The 15492-nt window shown below is 35.8% G+C and overlaps 1 protein-coding gene across 4 annotated transcripts in view; it reads left to right on the forward strand.

Annotated features, from left to right (window-relative positions):
- The window catches only part of PHIP (pleckstrin homology domain interacting protein), a 127160-nt gene that overhangs the window by 74864 nt on the left and 36804 nt on the right, over window positions 1-15492 (forward strand). For 3 of the 4 annotated variants that reach the window (XM_060168418.1, XM_060168420.1, XM_060168421.1), the window contains 5 exons: window positions 169-352; window positions 3827-3944; window positions 9396-9536; window positions 12196-12272; window positions 14878-15109. In XM_060168418.1, coding sequence (XP_060024401.1) covers window positions 169-352; window positions 3827-3944; window positions 9396-9536; window positions 12196-12272; window positions 14878-15109 — 752 coding nt within the window. The remainder of the gene's footprint in view (window positions 1-168; window positions 353-3826; window positions 3945-9395; window positions 9537-12195; window positions 12273-14877; window positions 15110-15492) is intronic. The other variant, XM_060168419.1, reaches the window with a different exon arrangement.

Below are 15492 nucleotides of genomic sequence, written 5' to 3' on the forward strand. Positions count from 1 at the left end.
GTGTGTGTGTGTGTGTGTGTGTGGGTGTGTGTGTGTGGGTGTGTGTGTGTGTGTGTGTGTGTGTGTGTGTGGGTGTGTGTGTGGGTGTGGGTGTGTGTGTGTTTCCTGTTAGAAGCTAATGGAGAAGTGTGTCTAAATAGAACTTACTGTATTAATTTTTTCACTTAGGCTCTACAAGTTCTACCTCAGAGGTTCATTCACCACCTAATGTAGGACTAAGGCGTAGTGGTCAAATCGAAGGTGTACGGCAAATGCATAGTAATGCACCAAGAAGTGAAATAGCCACAGAGCGGGATCTTGTAGCTTGGAGTCGAAGGGTGGTAGTACCTGAGCTATCAGCTGGTGTAGCCAGGTAAGGAAGGGGAATTATGAATTTTTATGTACCACAGTTGTTTGTATTCATTTTGAATTACAGTCTTCAGAGTACCTTTTTAGCTCTAATTTGTTTTAAATTTATCTGCAGAGCTAATGTTTTAAACTATTCATGACTCTGGAGAAAAGTTAAATTTCAGTATATGTCCCTTTCTAGGATGATTCATGTAAATGATATGGGGGGAGTGTTAAGGTGAATGGGGGGGGAATTATAAATTTGGCTTGAACAAATATGAGATTTTACTGAGTAGCATATTTAAATCTTAGTTTGTCTTGTTTAACTGTATCTTAAAACACATTCATAGTTTGTTATAATTTATTTTTCTGTGGATTTTACGAATCATTCATACCGCATCATTCAGAGGCATAGTGAAAATACATTATTTATTGGTAATAGATTATATAAGAATTTTAAATCTTTTTTATACTTAAAAGTATACATATGTAAATTAAAAAGTATTGATTTTATGTAATCCTATTCTAAAGGTCATTGCTATGAGGGACGTTTATATCCAATTCCTTTTGATTCTTTATTAATGAAATACTCATGGATGAGGTCCATATGAGCCCCAACTAATACTGACTATATATTATAATACTGTACTATAACAAAAAACATAGGAAGATCAAATTTGATTTTAGGATTTCCTAGTTCTTAAAAGATAAGAGTAATTATATGATTAAAAATATTTGTAATCTGAATGTTTATATATATTATGCTTTTTTGATTGGACAACACTCAAATTTGTGTTAGGTTTTAGGATTATACACCTAAAGCTTGAATTTGAACCATAACTTTATCTGATGACAAATATATCCAGATGTTCTTTAGCTGTGTTCCTGTCTACTTTTTAATTCTAATGTTAAGGTTTGAAGAGGGTGCAATAAATAATACCCATCATTTTAAAAATAGTTCTAAAGGAGTAAAAAATAACACAAAAGAGTAAGACAGGAAGTGAGCATATTTTATTATTCATACGGCTGTGAAGAACGTGACTTTTATCTGCATGAACGTGTGCTTCCTAATACTGAACCCCAACGAAAGGTACCACTGGGCCACGGTATTTCTCCCTGTGAGGCAGCTGGTTTGCTTCTTTGAAGTGCAGAGAAGAATGTATACATGGCAAACAGGGCATAGAACTGGGCCATGCTAAGCTGGATTTTCCTTCTAGAGCATCCTAATTAATTAGTTCACTCCTCCTCCCCTAGTCAAGAATGAGTAAGGAGGTGAAAAGTGTCCAGGAGTGGGTTGCTCGTTGGTGGTGGAGGTCCCTGCACATGGAACAGTGGGGAAGATTTGTTTCTCTCCAGATATTTGTCACCTTTTTATCTCTCTTTCTTTGAGCTTGACCATTGAGCGTATGGTCCAGCGAGGCTGTGGCCATTACTTCAAAGGGTATTCGGCCTTCCTGGAGCTTTGCATTAAAATTAAATCCAATCCCATAGCCAACAAAGGATTAATATCTATTATATATAAAGAACTCTCAAAAGTCAGCAGAAAACAAAGCAATCCAATTAGAAAATTGGGCAAAAGCTATGAACAGACATTTCATCAAAGAGTATATACAGATGGCAAATAAGCACATGAAAAGATACTCAACATCATTAGCCATTAGTGAAACGCAAATTAAAACTTCAGTGAAATAATCTATGTACCTATTAGAATGGCTGAAATACAATGACAGCACCAAATGCTGGGAAGGGTGTGGAGAAACTGGATCCCTCATGCATTGCTGGTGGGAATGTAAAATGGTGCAGCCACTCCAGAAAACATTTTGGCATTTTTTTAAAAACCTAAACATAGGACTGTCATATGATCCATTGATTGCACTGTTTGGGGATTTATCCCAAAGAAATTAAACTTATTTTCACACAAAAACCTGTACACAAATGTGTAGCAGCTTTATTCGTAATAGCCAAAACCTAGAAACAACCCAGATGTCCTTCAGTGGGTGTATGATTAAACAAACTATGGTATATCCACACCATAGAATAAGACTGCATTAAACAGGAACAACCTGTTGATACACAACTTGATTGAATCTTCAGGGAATTACGGTGAGCAACCAGTCTCAAAGGTTATGTATTAATCCATTTGTGGACTACTCTTGAAATGACAAAAGTATAGAGATGGAGAACAGATTAGTGGTTGCTAGACATTGTGAAGAGGAAGGGCTGAGGAGGAGAAGAAGGTGGCTATGATCATTAAAAGGGCACCGCAAGGGACCTTTGTGGTAATGGAAGTGTTCTTTCTGTATCACTGGGCCAATGGATACACAAACGTACACATGTGATAAACGCGGACAGAACTAAATACAAACACACACACATGAGTGGAAGTAAAACTGGGGAGCTCTGAATATCAGTGGGTAGTATCAATATCCAGATCCAGGTTATGATGTTGTACTATAGTTTTGCAAGATATTACCATTGGGGGAAGCTAGGTAAAGGATACAAGGAACCTCTTTGTATTATTTCTTAGAACTGTATGTGAACCTACAGTTATCTCAATAAAAAAGTTTAATTAAAAAAAAAACAAATTAACAAACAAAATTAAATCCAAGGGCATTCTTTTCACAAGATTCAAGTTCACTCATTTCCATTCAGAATCTTGACCAGCCTCATTAGAGATTCTGCAATTAAGTATAAAATGACCCAAGTATACCCAAGTAATAAAATGTCAACATTATAGAGCTCTTCCAGGTTCGAATATTAACTCCCTTCCAACTGTGATATCTCCAGGGAAAAATTAAAGTTCAGAGATTAAATACCCTTCCAGTTCAAAAACCTTAAAGTTTTAAGGAATTAAAATTTTTAAAGAATTCTCTTGTCCTTGTGAGTCCAGGTTCCATGAAGTTAAAGTTCACAGTTAATGTTCCTCAAAACTTCTGTTGCTCAAATTCAGCTTGATACCTGGATAGAGTTGAAGTTTTTTCAGTGGCTGAAGCCTGACCTGCCTTTCACTGGAGAGAATGTAGTTCTTTCAGGGCTTCGGGAGTTAATGTTAGTTCTACCTCAAGGGTCTGTTGTGCCTTTTTTTTTTTTTTTTTTTAAAATTCCAGCTATCTGTATTGCACATAAGATTATCACAGCATAAGCCCAACACTGACATAAGTTTTGAAGAATAAATAAATTCTGTTTTTAATCCTTGGAGCAGTTACCTTAAGAGTAACCGTGTTCCCAGATCCTAAAACTTTATTTGCCAAAGACTATAGTAGAAACAGTAGTATCTAGTTCAAGTGGACAGAGTCTGTCTTTCCAGTATTCCAGTCATTTAATGCTCAATGTCCAGAGCTCACAATCTATGAAATTAAACTCAGAAATCTTTATCACATGCCTCATCTGAAAAGAAGGCATCAGGAGTAACATCCCCTCACTGATACCTAACATTCCCTTTGGGGAGAAATCAGTTATAAACATTACAGATTATATGTGGCTTTTAATTCTCGTTCAGTAGGCAAGAAGAATGGAGAACTGCGAAGGGAGAAGAAGAAATAAAGACTTACAGATCAGAAGAGAAAAGAAAACACTTCACAGTTCCAAAAGAGAATAAAATGCCCACTGTCTCCAAGGTAAATAGTAATTACTTTGATGTTTAATATTTGCTTCATAAGTACAGTGACTATTTTGTAATTAAAGGCCTGTTTGTAATTAAACATGTTAATATTATAGATAGGATATTTAACTAATGAAATAAAGTTAACATAGCTAATTCTCGATTATCTTTGGATTATCTTTAAATCTTTAATATACATTTCCTACTTTCTAGCATACCTTTTCCCCAAATGCCAATTGTAATATGCCTGTTAAATCTAATAAATTACACCTTAAGCCTAAGCAAGATCTTTTTTTTAGTTCTGCCATTGGTGGCACACTGTAAAACAGTGTTCTGGTTTTTTTTTTGTCCTACACTTTTTTTTTTTTTTTTTTTTTTACTGTTTTGCACCTATTTGTTATTGCAGGTAATTAAGACAGCTGTGCTGCTATAAATAATAGTTCTCATTTTCTCCATTAAGATAGGTAAATTGTCCCTACTAGTTTGCCCTGTTGGTTTGTCTGTCATCCTACTCTGGAAAAACTTTTCAGTCCAGTGGATTTCAACTGGTTATGCCCTAATCTGGGAGAGATATGTACTTAACCTTCTTGAGTGTCAAGGGTTGACGGGTCTCTAGACCCAGCTTTGTGCTCCTTCCTCTTATTTGAGTTCCTCAGACCTTCTAAAGTAGTTTCCTTTATTACAGCTACCTTTTCTGTTTTGTGACTCTTCAAAGGACTCAAGTAGTCCTTTGCAATTATTTTATGTTTTCCTTTACTAAGGGTATCATACCTTGGCATCAGTAGGACCCTACACTGCTACAGTTTCTGTTAGTATAATCTGAAGTAATCTTTTCATTTTTAGGTTTTTGTTGTTGGTGGTGGTGGTGGTTTTTTTCATGGTGGCTGGAAAGCATACCCTTTTTTTGGTATCCTTTGCTCTGAATCCAAGGATGTGGGGACATAATTCATATAATGATTGTGAGCTTCTATTGGCTGCCACTTTTATGGATGGAATATGGTAATATCTGTAAAAACTAAAAGGATGTGCTTATCTTTTAATCCAGTAGTGGTACTTCGAAGACTATTTTTTAGAAAGAAAAGAATTGATGTGAATGTATATACGTGTGTGTGCATGCAGATATTTATAGTGTCTCTGGTGGCAAAAACTGGAATAACTTCAGTGTTTATTGGTGGACGAAAGGTAGGAAGGATGTCATGACATATATATACCCATGGAATACTCTACAGCTTTTTAAAGAAATGAGTTAGAGCTCACTCCGTTGCCTTGGAGAAATGTTCATGATGTATTTGTTAAGTGAAAAAAAGCAAGTGGGACAGTAGTGTTTATAACATACAAAAAACATTTGTTTTTCAAATTTTATGAGACTGGAGAAAGGTTTGAAAGCACCTCCTGTTGATAATCACAGATGTACAAGTTATGAGATGCTACCTTTCATCTCAGAGTTGCATTATTTTTTTTCCTCTAATAGTAGAGGGTACTAACTGTGCAGGGGGGTTGTATAAATTAATACAAAAAAAACTGGTTAGAAAGCAATTATAAAGTTGATTTTTGATAATAGGTTTGGTCCCCAAATTACAGTGCCTTAAATTTACTTAATTTCTCTTAAATATTTATTTATTCCCCTTGAGGGAAATGTATTTCTCTCAGATTTAAAAGCCTCGGTAGGTGGTCAAGATCTGGTTTGATGCCCTCTGTGTTGAGAACTGAAGCTCTTTAAATATTTCTGATTTTCTTATGTTTGAATTTGACTTCATGCCTCAAGATGTCAGCATTTTCATATAAGGCTGCAAGATGGAAGATCATATCAGTGAGGAAGGTTCAGAGGGTACATACATATGCTCTCCTGAGGAAGGTTTTTTGAAGTTGTTCTGCAACATTGTGCCAGATATCCCATTGACCAGAATTTAGTCACATGAAATTCTGACAATGAAAATTTCATTTTCTGTGCAAGAAGCGGGGAACAGATGTTGGTTGACAACCAGCTTTTTCTTACACATTATATATTAAGGCATTAAAAACATGTTCTTTGACTTGGAATTTATTCTAATGAAATGCAAAATTGTGGATAAAGCTTTACAAAATGGAAAAAAAGCAATTTTTAATGAAATAGATTTGTGTAGATAAATAATATTTAAATGAAAGAAGCAAGATCCATTACATTCTTAACAATAAATTACTCAAAGCTTATGAGATTATAGTTGAATATTATTTCCTTTTTTACATATTTTCCCAAATTTTTGCAAAATTACAGAACCCTTCAGTAATTCTTTTAGAGAGAATCTGTGTGGAGTAAATCTTGTATCCTTGTATGTGAAAATGTCTTTTATTTCAGTTGGCTTTTACAAGTTAACAGCCCCAGCAAGAGTAGAGGTAAAGTGCAGGGAAGAAGTGACAAGACTGTGGGGAGGGAACTGGAGAGTAGAGGTGATGGAGAGACAGAGACTGGTTGAACTCAGGTTTGCAGTATTATAGGTCTTGAGGTACACAGCCCCATCCCCCCATACACATACAGAATCTTTTTTAGGAGACAGGGCAATACCTAGATTTTTTCTTTTTCCCTCCCTTCCCAAGTGCCACCCAATACACTTGTGAAACCAGAGCCAAACATACTCAGATATTCAACACAGCATATTATTCTGAGAGAGATAAGAGAGGATATTGGAAACATGATGTAGCAGCAAGCTGTTTTGGAGAGGGTTCTGTTGGAGAAATTGGGATGAAACATCTTGTCTTTGAAATGGAGAACTCAATGGATGGGTTGAATAGAGGAATACAAAACACTGAGAAATAAGTTAACAAGCTGGAATGTCAAGTTGAAGAACTCTTCAGAATGCATCAACAAGGGATAAATTGATGGAGAGAATGAGGGAAATGTGAAAAACATATGTGTATGTTTATGTAATGTGTATGTTGTATACACAGAGAGATTAGAAGTACATAGTAAAAAAAAAAAAAGCTTTATTTGGTAAGAGTCTTCAAAGAAGAAAAAATATACAGAGGGAGAAAAGAGTTGGAAAAATGATCCAGAATTTCCTAGAATTAATCTCTAGCTGAGCAAATGCATAGCATGCCAACTTAGAATAAGGAAAAAAAGAATACAAAATTAAAAAATTTAAAACCTCAATTAAGCACATTATAGTAAGATTTGAAAATATCTAAAACAGAGAGTATTCTGAAAGTTTCTGGAGAGAAAAAGGGAACCACATGAACTTTAATTTGACTGATATTACACTTTTTGTTTGTTGTTAACAAAATGGATTCTACTGAGCACCCTACAGCCAGAAGAGTTAAGAGGAAATTAAAGAATCAACACCCACATTAGGAAAATTGTCTACAACCCCAACACAGTCATGTTTTTGCTGATTTCTTACTGGAATGGTGACAACGTGCTGGAGCCAAGTGCTAACGTGCGGGGTTCAAGGGATGGAAAGTCACCCGTAAGGATGGCACTGCCAGTGGAACCATGCTGCTTTAAAACTCTGAATGGCATCCTGCCACCGACTTGTCTAATGGACAAGCCCTTGGTGCCTGCCCCTCCGGGTAGTATTGGTACTGTCCCTGTGGGCCAGTTGCAGATTGGGGTTCTCAAATCTGGCATGTGATCACCTTTGCTTCAGTCGTCATTACAGCTGAAGTTTAAAAAAAAAAAACAGTCTGTTGAAGTGCACGTGAAGCCTTGGGTGAAGCTCTTCTGAGACAATGTAGACCTCAGTGTCAAGAACGTGTCTGTCAGAGCTGCTAGCCATAATAGCTTTGTGGTTCTTGACAGCAAAAATAACCCATGAATGATGGAAGCAGCCAGCTTCACAGCTCAAATGATTATCCTGAGCCATCCAAGCTAAGTCAGTGCTGGCTGTGCACCCGTTCTGGATTGTACCACAGCTCAGCTCACACAGCTTGCAAGGTTGCTGACCTGAAGGAGAAGATTGGTCACTGTTCTGGGAAGGGGCTTCTGGAAGATGGCCTCAAATTCTTGAAAGGTGGTGGTGCTGCCTGCCGTTGATAGGTTCCTGGCAAGCCCCCTTGTGTGTTGAGAGCTCCTCTGACTGTCACTTTGCTGTTCGTGACATGAGACAGGCAGTTGCTATCGGTGTCGTCAGATCAGTGGACAAGAAGGCAGCTGGAGCTGGCAAGGTCACCACGTCTGCCCAGAAGGCTCAGAAGGCTAAATGAATATTATCGCCAGTACCGGGCACCCCAGTCTTAACCAGTGGTGGAAGAACTGTCTCAGGACTGTTTGTCTCGATCAGCCATTTAAGCTGAATAGTAAAAGACTGATTGATAACAATGCATCATAAAACCTTGAAGAAGCAGAGAATGTTTTGTGGACCATTTGTTTTTCTGTATGTGGCAGTTTTAACTTACTAGTTTTTAAATCAGTACTTTTTAATAGAAACAACTTGACCAGAAATCTGTCACAAAATTTTGAGATCCATTAAAACAAAGTTAATGAGAAGAGAGAAAAAAAAAAAGTGAGGATATAACTATAGGTTCAAAGGACTGAGGATATAACTAATAGGTTCAAAATTATTTTCTGTCCACACTTCAAAGATAGTGTTCCTTTTTCTTATTGTATGATTTATTGCATGATATCTTGTATATATAAGTCTGATGTCATTCTCTTTTTTCACAGGTAATTTTTAGTATTTTCCTTCTATTTTTTTATATTCACAAGTTGGGGTTTTTTTTTCAGGTGTAAATTCTTCTTTTTGTTTAGTTTTTTCCATCATGTAATCATGTTGGACTTTCAGTTATTTTGATCAGTCTTAGTTGTTTTCTCATCTGCTGAAGAAGACTTTTTTCTCCCATTTGCCTGCAGCAGAAGAGAGCTAGTCACCTGGTGTCCAAGTCTCATAGTGATTGGTTAGCTTTGTGATCACCATTTTGTTTTCTAGTTTGCCTCTGCCTTATTATGTATGCCTCCCAGTCTGTGGTCCTCTTTCTTATATCTGTTCTATAGGTTTGGCGTAGGTACAGGAGAGTTCAGTGTTAGGCTTAGTCTGTTATTATGAATCCTCATCAGAAAAAAAAAGTTTTTATAAGCTGTCAATCAGCAAGTGAATTTCAACATATCATAAACCTGTGTTTTAACTTAATGTTAAGATATTTGAGCTGGTACTATAGTTTAGTCTACTTATGGGATATCTTAAATATGAATGGGTTTTTTATCATTAAAAAATACAACTTTTAGGGCTTCCCTGGTGGCGCAGTGGTTGAGAGTCCGCCTGCTGATGCAGGGGACGCAGGTTCGTGCCCCGGTCCGGGAAGATCCCATATGCTGCGGAGCGGCTGGGCCCGTGAGCCATGGCCGCTGAGCCTGCGTGTCCGGAGCCTGTGCTCCGCAATGGGAGAGGCCACAACAGTGAGAGGCCCGCGTACCGCAAAAAAAAAAAAAAATACAACTTTTAAAGTAAAAGGTGTTCTTTAAGCATACTCCAGATAAATTTAATTTACTTTTTTCCAGAATCATACTCATGAACATTTCCTGGATCTTGGAGAATCCAAAAAGCAGCAAGCAAACCAACACAATTATCGTACGAGATCTGCATTGGAAGAGACTCCCAGACCTTCAGAAGAGATAGAAAATGGCACTAGTTCTTCAGATGTGAGAGCTCAGCACACTCATAGATTTCTGTTTCCATTTTTACTTGTTTTTTTTAATGTAACTTTTATTCTTTGCATTCATTGTTATATTTAGAGATGTAGCTCAAACATGGTTTGTCTAGGTCTTAAAATGATAGTGATAGTTGTAGGACCGTAGTGTGTGTTCTGGGCATGGCACAGATATTCATAACCTCAAGTCCACAAAACAAATGCATGTGAATTAATTATTCCCATTTTGAGGGCTCTGAAGTTCAAAGATGTTTAGATTACACATTTACCTAACTATTAAATGGTAGAGCAGGGATTAAACGTACGTTCCTTTCACTCCAAAACCAAGTTTTTGAAATGGTACCATGAAGCTCTAGTCTGTAACTATAACTGATCAATAGACATTTGACAATTTTGGTTAGTTTTTAATCTCTGTACCAATTTATAGCTTTCTCAATGTAAATTTTTAAAATATTCCTTATGTATAATTATTTCCATAAATATCATTGTCCCTACTAAATTATATATTCTTTCAGCGAAGGGAATCCATTTGCAGTCACAGATCAGTCTTATTTAGCAATTACAATGGTCTTCCTTCCCCTGTCGCACTCTCCCTATTACCCCTTCACTCACAGTTAAGTCAGAGACTCTATGATCTGAGATGTTGACAGCTACACATTTTTGAAGTCATGTTACGTTTTGCAGTGTTAGACACGTGTGGGGATTCTCCACATATATTCTCTATGGACAGGGCAATATTAGCACAAATCGAGAGTATTCTAACCATAATTTAAAAGTAAGTCTCCAGTGTTTTCAGATCCTTGTATGGCCAGAACAAAACAATATATTAATCTGGCAAAAAAAGATAAAATATACTCATTATATAAACTTGACACATAACAATTTAGATATGCCACAGAATGTAAAATATATGTGTGCTATCTATTTGCATTATAAAATATTTATTTTTGAAAGATTTATAATATTACTCTTTTAAATATTAAGTTTCTATAAAATTTTAAAAATATTAATTCAGCTCAAAATGTATTTCCAGGTACGTCTGTTACGTAAGAAAATTCTACTAATTCTTTGATTTGTCTTCAAAACTAATTTGTTTATGCCTTAAATTTGTAGAGGAGAATAATAAGAAAAGAATATCACCTTTGGCACAATATATTAGTTAAAAATGAAAGAATCCGGGCTTCCTTGGTGGCGCAGTGGTTGAGAGTCCGCCTGCCGATGCAGGGGACATGGGTTCGTGCCCCGGTCCGGGAAGATCCCACATGCCGCGGAGCGGCTAGGCCCATGAGCCATGGCCGCTGAGCCTGCGCGTCCGGAGCCTGTGCTCTGCAACGGGAGAGGCCACAACAGTGAGAGGCCCGCATACTGCAAAAAAAAAAAAAGAAAGAATCCTGGGTTTTTGGTTCAAATAATTTGTACTTCCATATAGTACCTTTTTATTTTGTATTTGGAATGTAGAATTATGTTTCTGTTCTCCCCCTTTAAAGAAGTAATATACTAAGAGTGGGAATAATCAGATCACTTGTTTAGATTTTTTTTTTCAGTTATATTGAGCAAAGATTAAATTTGCTAAATAAAATTTACTCTGGATTTTGATCTTTTCATATTTGCCTAGTTTTCAAAGCCCTGTGGAATAGTTATGTAATACATTCTTCATTTTTAAGCCATCAAAAGAGGAAGAAATTTCTCCCCAAGATATAACATTTAATTAGTAAAAAAATACATTTCATTATCCTTGTGAAAAATGATCTGGATGTGCCCAGCAGTTAGTAACACTGAACCGTTCTTGTGTAGAGTGGGGTCTAACCTTTGAAGTAAAATGACATGAGTTCAAAATAGGCTTTGCTGCTTATTAATTGTTCTGCCTTGAGTAAATGTCTTAGCCTGTTTAAGCTTTAGTTTCTTTTATTTAAATGACTGATTCTTATCACCAGCACTGTTTGTCTAGATCAAATGGGATGATATATACAAAGTGCTTAGAACAGTTTCTGACATATACTAAAAGCTTAATTAATGTGAGCTGGTATTTTTATTGGAGCAAGATTTTGTGCCCCCCCCCAAAAAAAACCAATTTTTATAAAGAAAATGGCTTCACAGGTAGTATCCTGTGTTAACCAGTGAATATTTACTAAAGAGAAATCAGAGTGTTTGGGTAGTTTTTAATCCTCTCCATTTGTATAAAATAATACCTGAGTTGGAATATCCTTTTTTTATATGATAAAGCTATTTTAATAATAATAATAAAAACATAAAAGTTCCTGAATTTAAGTTTCTCAATGCATCTATAGAAAAAGAAAACTTAAATTTTAAAAAAAGCCCAAGAAGTAAAGTTGATATCAAATATTAATTTGGTATCACCCAGTCTAGAAGATGTGTTATGAGGCTTTTTTAAAAAATGTTAATCCACCCAAGAGATTGCTCTGAATCCAGTATTAGTAAGTGTTTTATCTTTGGATACACTTAATATTTGGATACATTCAATAATTTTTGTATAGAAATATGAGGCCTGTGTTTTACAACTAACTTAAATCAGGTTTTAATATAAATATCCTAATATGATTCATACTGTTAGATATCACTGATATTTTCTGTAATCATAGAATGTTATTCTGTAAAGCTATACAATAAAATATGTATTAACTATCTCTTAGGAAGGTGAAGTTGTTGCTGTCAGTGGTGGAACGTCCGAAGAGGAAGAGAGAGCATGGCATAGTGATGGCAGTTCTAGGTAATTTAATGAATTTTTATTCTTCCAAATGTAATGTAAATTCTTTAGAAAGCTGCCTTGATTCTTAATGTTAAATTCTTTTCTATCAGAAACATATTTCAGAGTCCCTTTGGTTTTAAAGTTGATCTTTCTTCAGAGTTTTTTTGTAGTTGTCCAAAATTTAGATTTCCTTTGACATGTTTTCGCTAGTAGAAAAAAATGTTTGGATATTGTAACTGGATCTACAAAATGATGCTTTTAACTTTTTCTTAGTTGATATTTTATCTTCTGAATGCTGTTTTATTTGTAATACTGAACCACAAGCTAGCTTCATTACTGGCTTTGAGAAATATTTATGCATTAAATTATGAAAGTAATGAGATTTTGTAGAGTTAACTTTTTTTTAATGGAATTTGTTGAATGCTAATAATATTTTCTTCCAGCAATGAGAATAAACTTTCCTTTATTCCTGTTGTTCCCACCCCATTTGATCACGTAAGCGAGAATTCCTTCAGCTCCTTCTACTTACTGGTGATTCACATTGTTACAGGGCTTAATGGCCTTGGCTGACCTTGGCGAGGTCTCAGTAGCAAGAAGTAGAGCCTTTGGGAATGGTAATTATGTTTAGCCCCTGATAGTTATTCCCTGGCAGAACTAGCTCTTAACATTGCCAAAGAAACCAAGAGCCTGTATTTAAGAATTCTTTACCTCTTTTTGTCATGGACTTCCCTATTTCCACAGTAGTTGCTCCCAGTAATGATATGCAAGTGTTCATTGTTATGTCTGGTGGTTTTCTGTATTTGAAAGAAGACAGTAGAAGAAAAGCTCACTTTCTTTTGGCTCAGCAGTGGAAATAGAGTATAGGCATACATTGGTGATATCTCAGGTTTGACTCCAGACCACCACAATGAAGAGAATATTGCAGTAAAGCAAGTCATGTGAATTTTTGTTTTCCCAGTGCATATAAAAGTTATGTTTACACTATACTGTAGTCTGTTAGGTGTGCAGTGGCATTACGTCTAAAAAAAATAATTAAACATTTAAAAACAGCATTAATCTGAAAATAATACTATTGGGAAAGTGGCACCGATAGACTTGTTGCCACAGAGTTGCCACAAACCTTCAATTTGTAAAAAACACAGTGTCTATGAAGCACAGTTAAAACAAGGTATGCCTGTATCTCAAACCATGAAACAACATAGAGGTTCTTGTTTTGAAAAAGCAGTGTTGGCTTCAGCAGTTGGCGAAATTGTTGTAAAGTACATAGACCTCTGGGGTTTGTAGTCCGGCTGGTGGCAGCAGATTTTCTGTAAGAGCTGAGTGCTCCAGAGAGTAACAACAGTGAGTATTTGGCGAGTGCCATTTACAGTGACCATGGCTGGGGTTAGAGTAAATAAATGCTCCTAAGTTGAGGATAGCCTAGGTGGCTATTTGCCCTGCAGATGTGTTCCCACATATCCAGAGTAGTGTCAGAAATATTTTTTATTTAAGTTCTTCAAAATCATTTTAAGTTTTAAAATGAAGTCATGAAATCATACTAGAAAACACCTTAATTATTTGATTCTTATCTGTGATGATTATTCTTAGGGAGATAATGGGTAAATTACCCATAAAGGACACTTGGACCAGAGGGACAAGGTAGTAGAATAAAACTCCAGAAAAATATGCCTTCAGTGTTATCAGCAATATGTTTAGAGGAGTGAGGATATACATCAGTAAATCTAGGCAACCTGATTATTGATTTTAACACAGTATAATTTAGATTCATTAAGGTAATTATATTTATAAAACTATAAAATCAAGTAATGAAATATTCTCATGTACTAAAATTAAAACAGAAGATAACATAATTGGATTCTTTATTTTTGCAACATCAGTTTAGTAAAACTTAGGTCTGTTGAAGGTGAACTGAAAAGAAAGCTTGAGTTTCCAGTGAGATACAGCCAATGGCAAACACGATTGGTAGTGATACATAAAATATTAGGCCTGTATTTTTCTGAATCTTACTTTGCTTTGAGGCATAAGATACACTTAGGGTGTACACTGGAGATGCCGTGCGAAGTTGGCAGGATCAGTCTTCCCGCTGGGTAGGAGGACTTCTGGCCCTGTCAGTTCGGTATCTAGCTACCATGAAGGCATCAGGGCTCTACCATGGGCGTTCCCGTGTCAGGGGGCCCACCTCCCCTCAAAAAGGAATCCCTATGCTTCTTCCTCAGTGACAGTACCTCCTGTGCTATCTAGGGCTATCTTTCTGTTGTTGCTAGAATTGAGGAAAGTGATGCTGTGCTCCTCATTTTTGTATACTCCACAATATTTTGAACACGTGCAGCACTCAGAAATCTGTATGTTTGCTAAAATCATAGAAGGTACTTAAGTTCATTGTTTAACTAGCACTACGACCTTATTTATCTTAAAAATTTTTGGAGATACTTAAGTAAATTAAGCCTACAGACTTCTAAGAAACTATTTAGAAGATGAGTTGAAAGTTAGGAAATATTTTTAGTTCATTTAGTATGTACTGTTCTGTCATTACTTTTTATGATGATCTTTCTTTACGTTTTCATACAACAAAGTCTTAAAAGTGTATCTTGTCTGTGTATTTTTTAAATCTTTTCTTTCCTTCTAGTGACTACTCCAGTGATTATTCTGACTGGACAGCAGATGCAGGAATTAATCTGCAGCCACCAAAGAAAATTCCTAAGCATAAAACCAAGAAAGCAGAAAGCAGTTCAGATGAAGAAGAAGAATCTGAAAAACAGAAGCAAAAACAGATTAAAAAGGAAAGAAAGAAAGTAAATGAAGAAAAAGATGGACCAGTATCACCAAAGAAAAAGAAGCCCAAAGAAAGAAAACAAAAGGTTGATTTATATATATATATGTTTTCTATAAAAACAAAGCACGCATTTTAAAAGTGCAGCTGATGAACATAAACATTTTTCAGGTGTAAGAGCAATAGAAAAAACTCAGAAGTACACAGTAGTAAAATAAAATATATTAAGATCTCTTTAGTTTCCTCAAGTTTTTAAATGTTTAGCATGTGAGAGTATTTACTTGTAGAATTACCATATTGTAAATATTGAGCACTTAATCGTATAACATGAGCAGATATTTTTCTTGAGACTTCAGTGGGATTTGTTTATTTATGTAAAAAAAATAATGCTACAAAACACACAGTTTATTAGTCTTTTAATTGCCTTTACTTTTCAACCATCCTTACTAACTGTTACTGCATACTGCTGTG

The sequence above is a fragment of the Lagenorhynchus albirostris genome, chromosome 12, assembly GCF_949774975.1.
Source record: "Lagenorhynchus albirostris chromosome 12, mLagAlb1.1, whole genome shotgun sequence".
NCBI lineage: Eukaryota > Metazoa > Chordata > Mammalia > Artiodactyla > Delphinidae > Lagenorhynchus > Lagenorhynchus albirostris.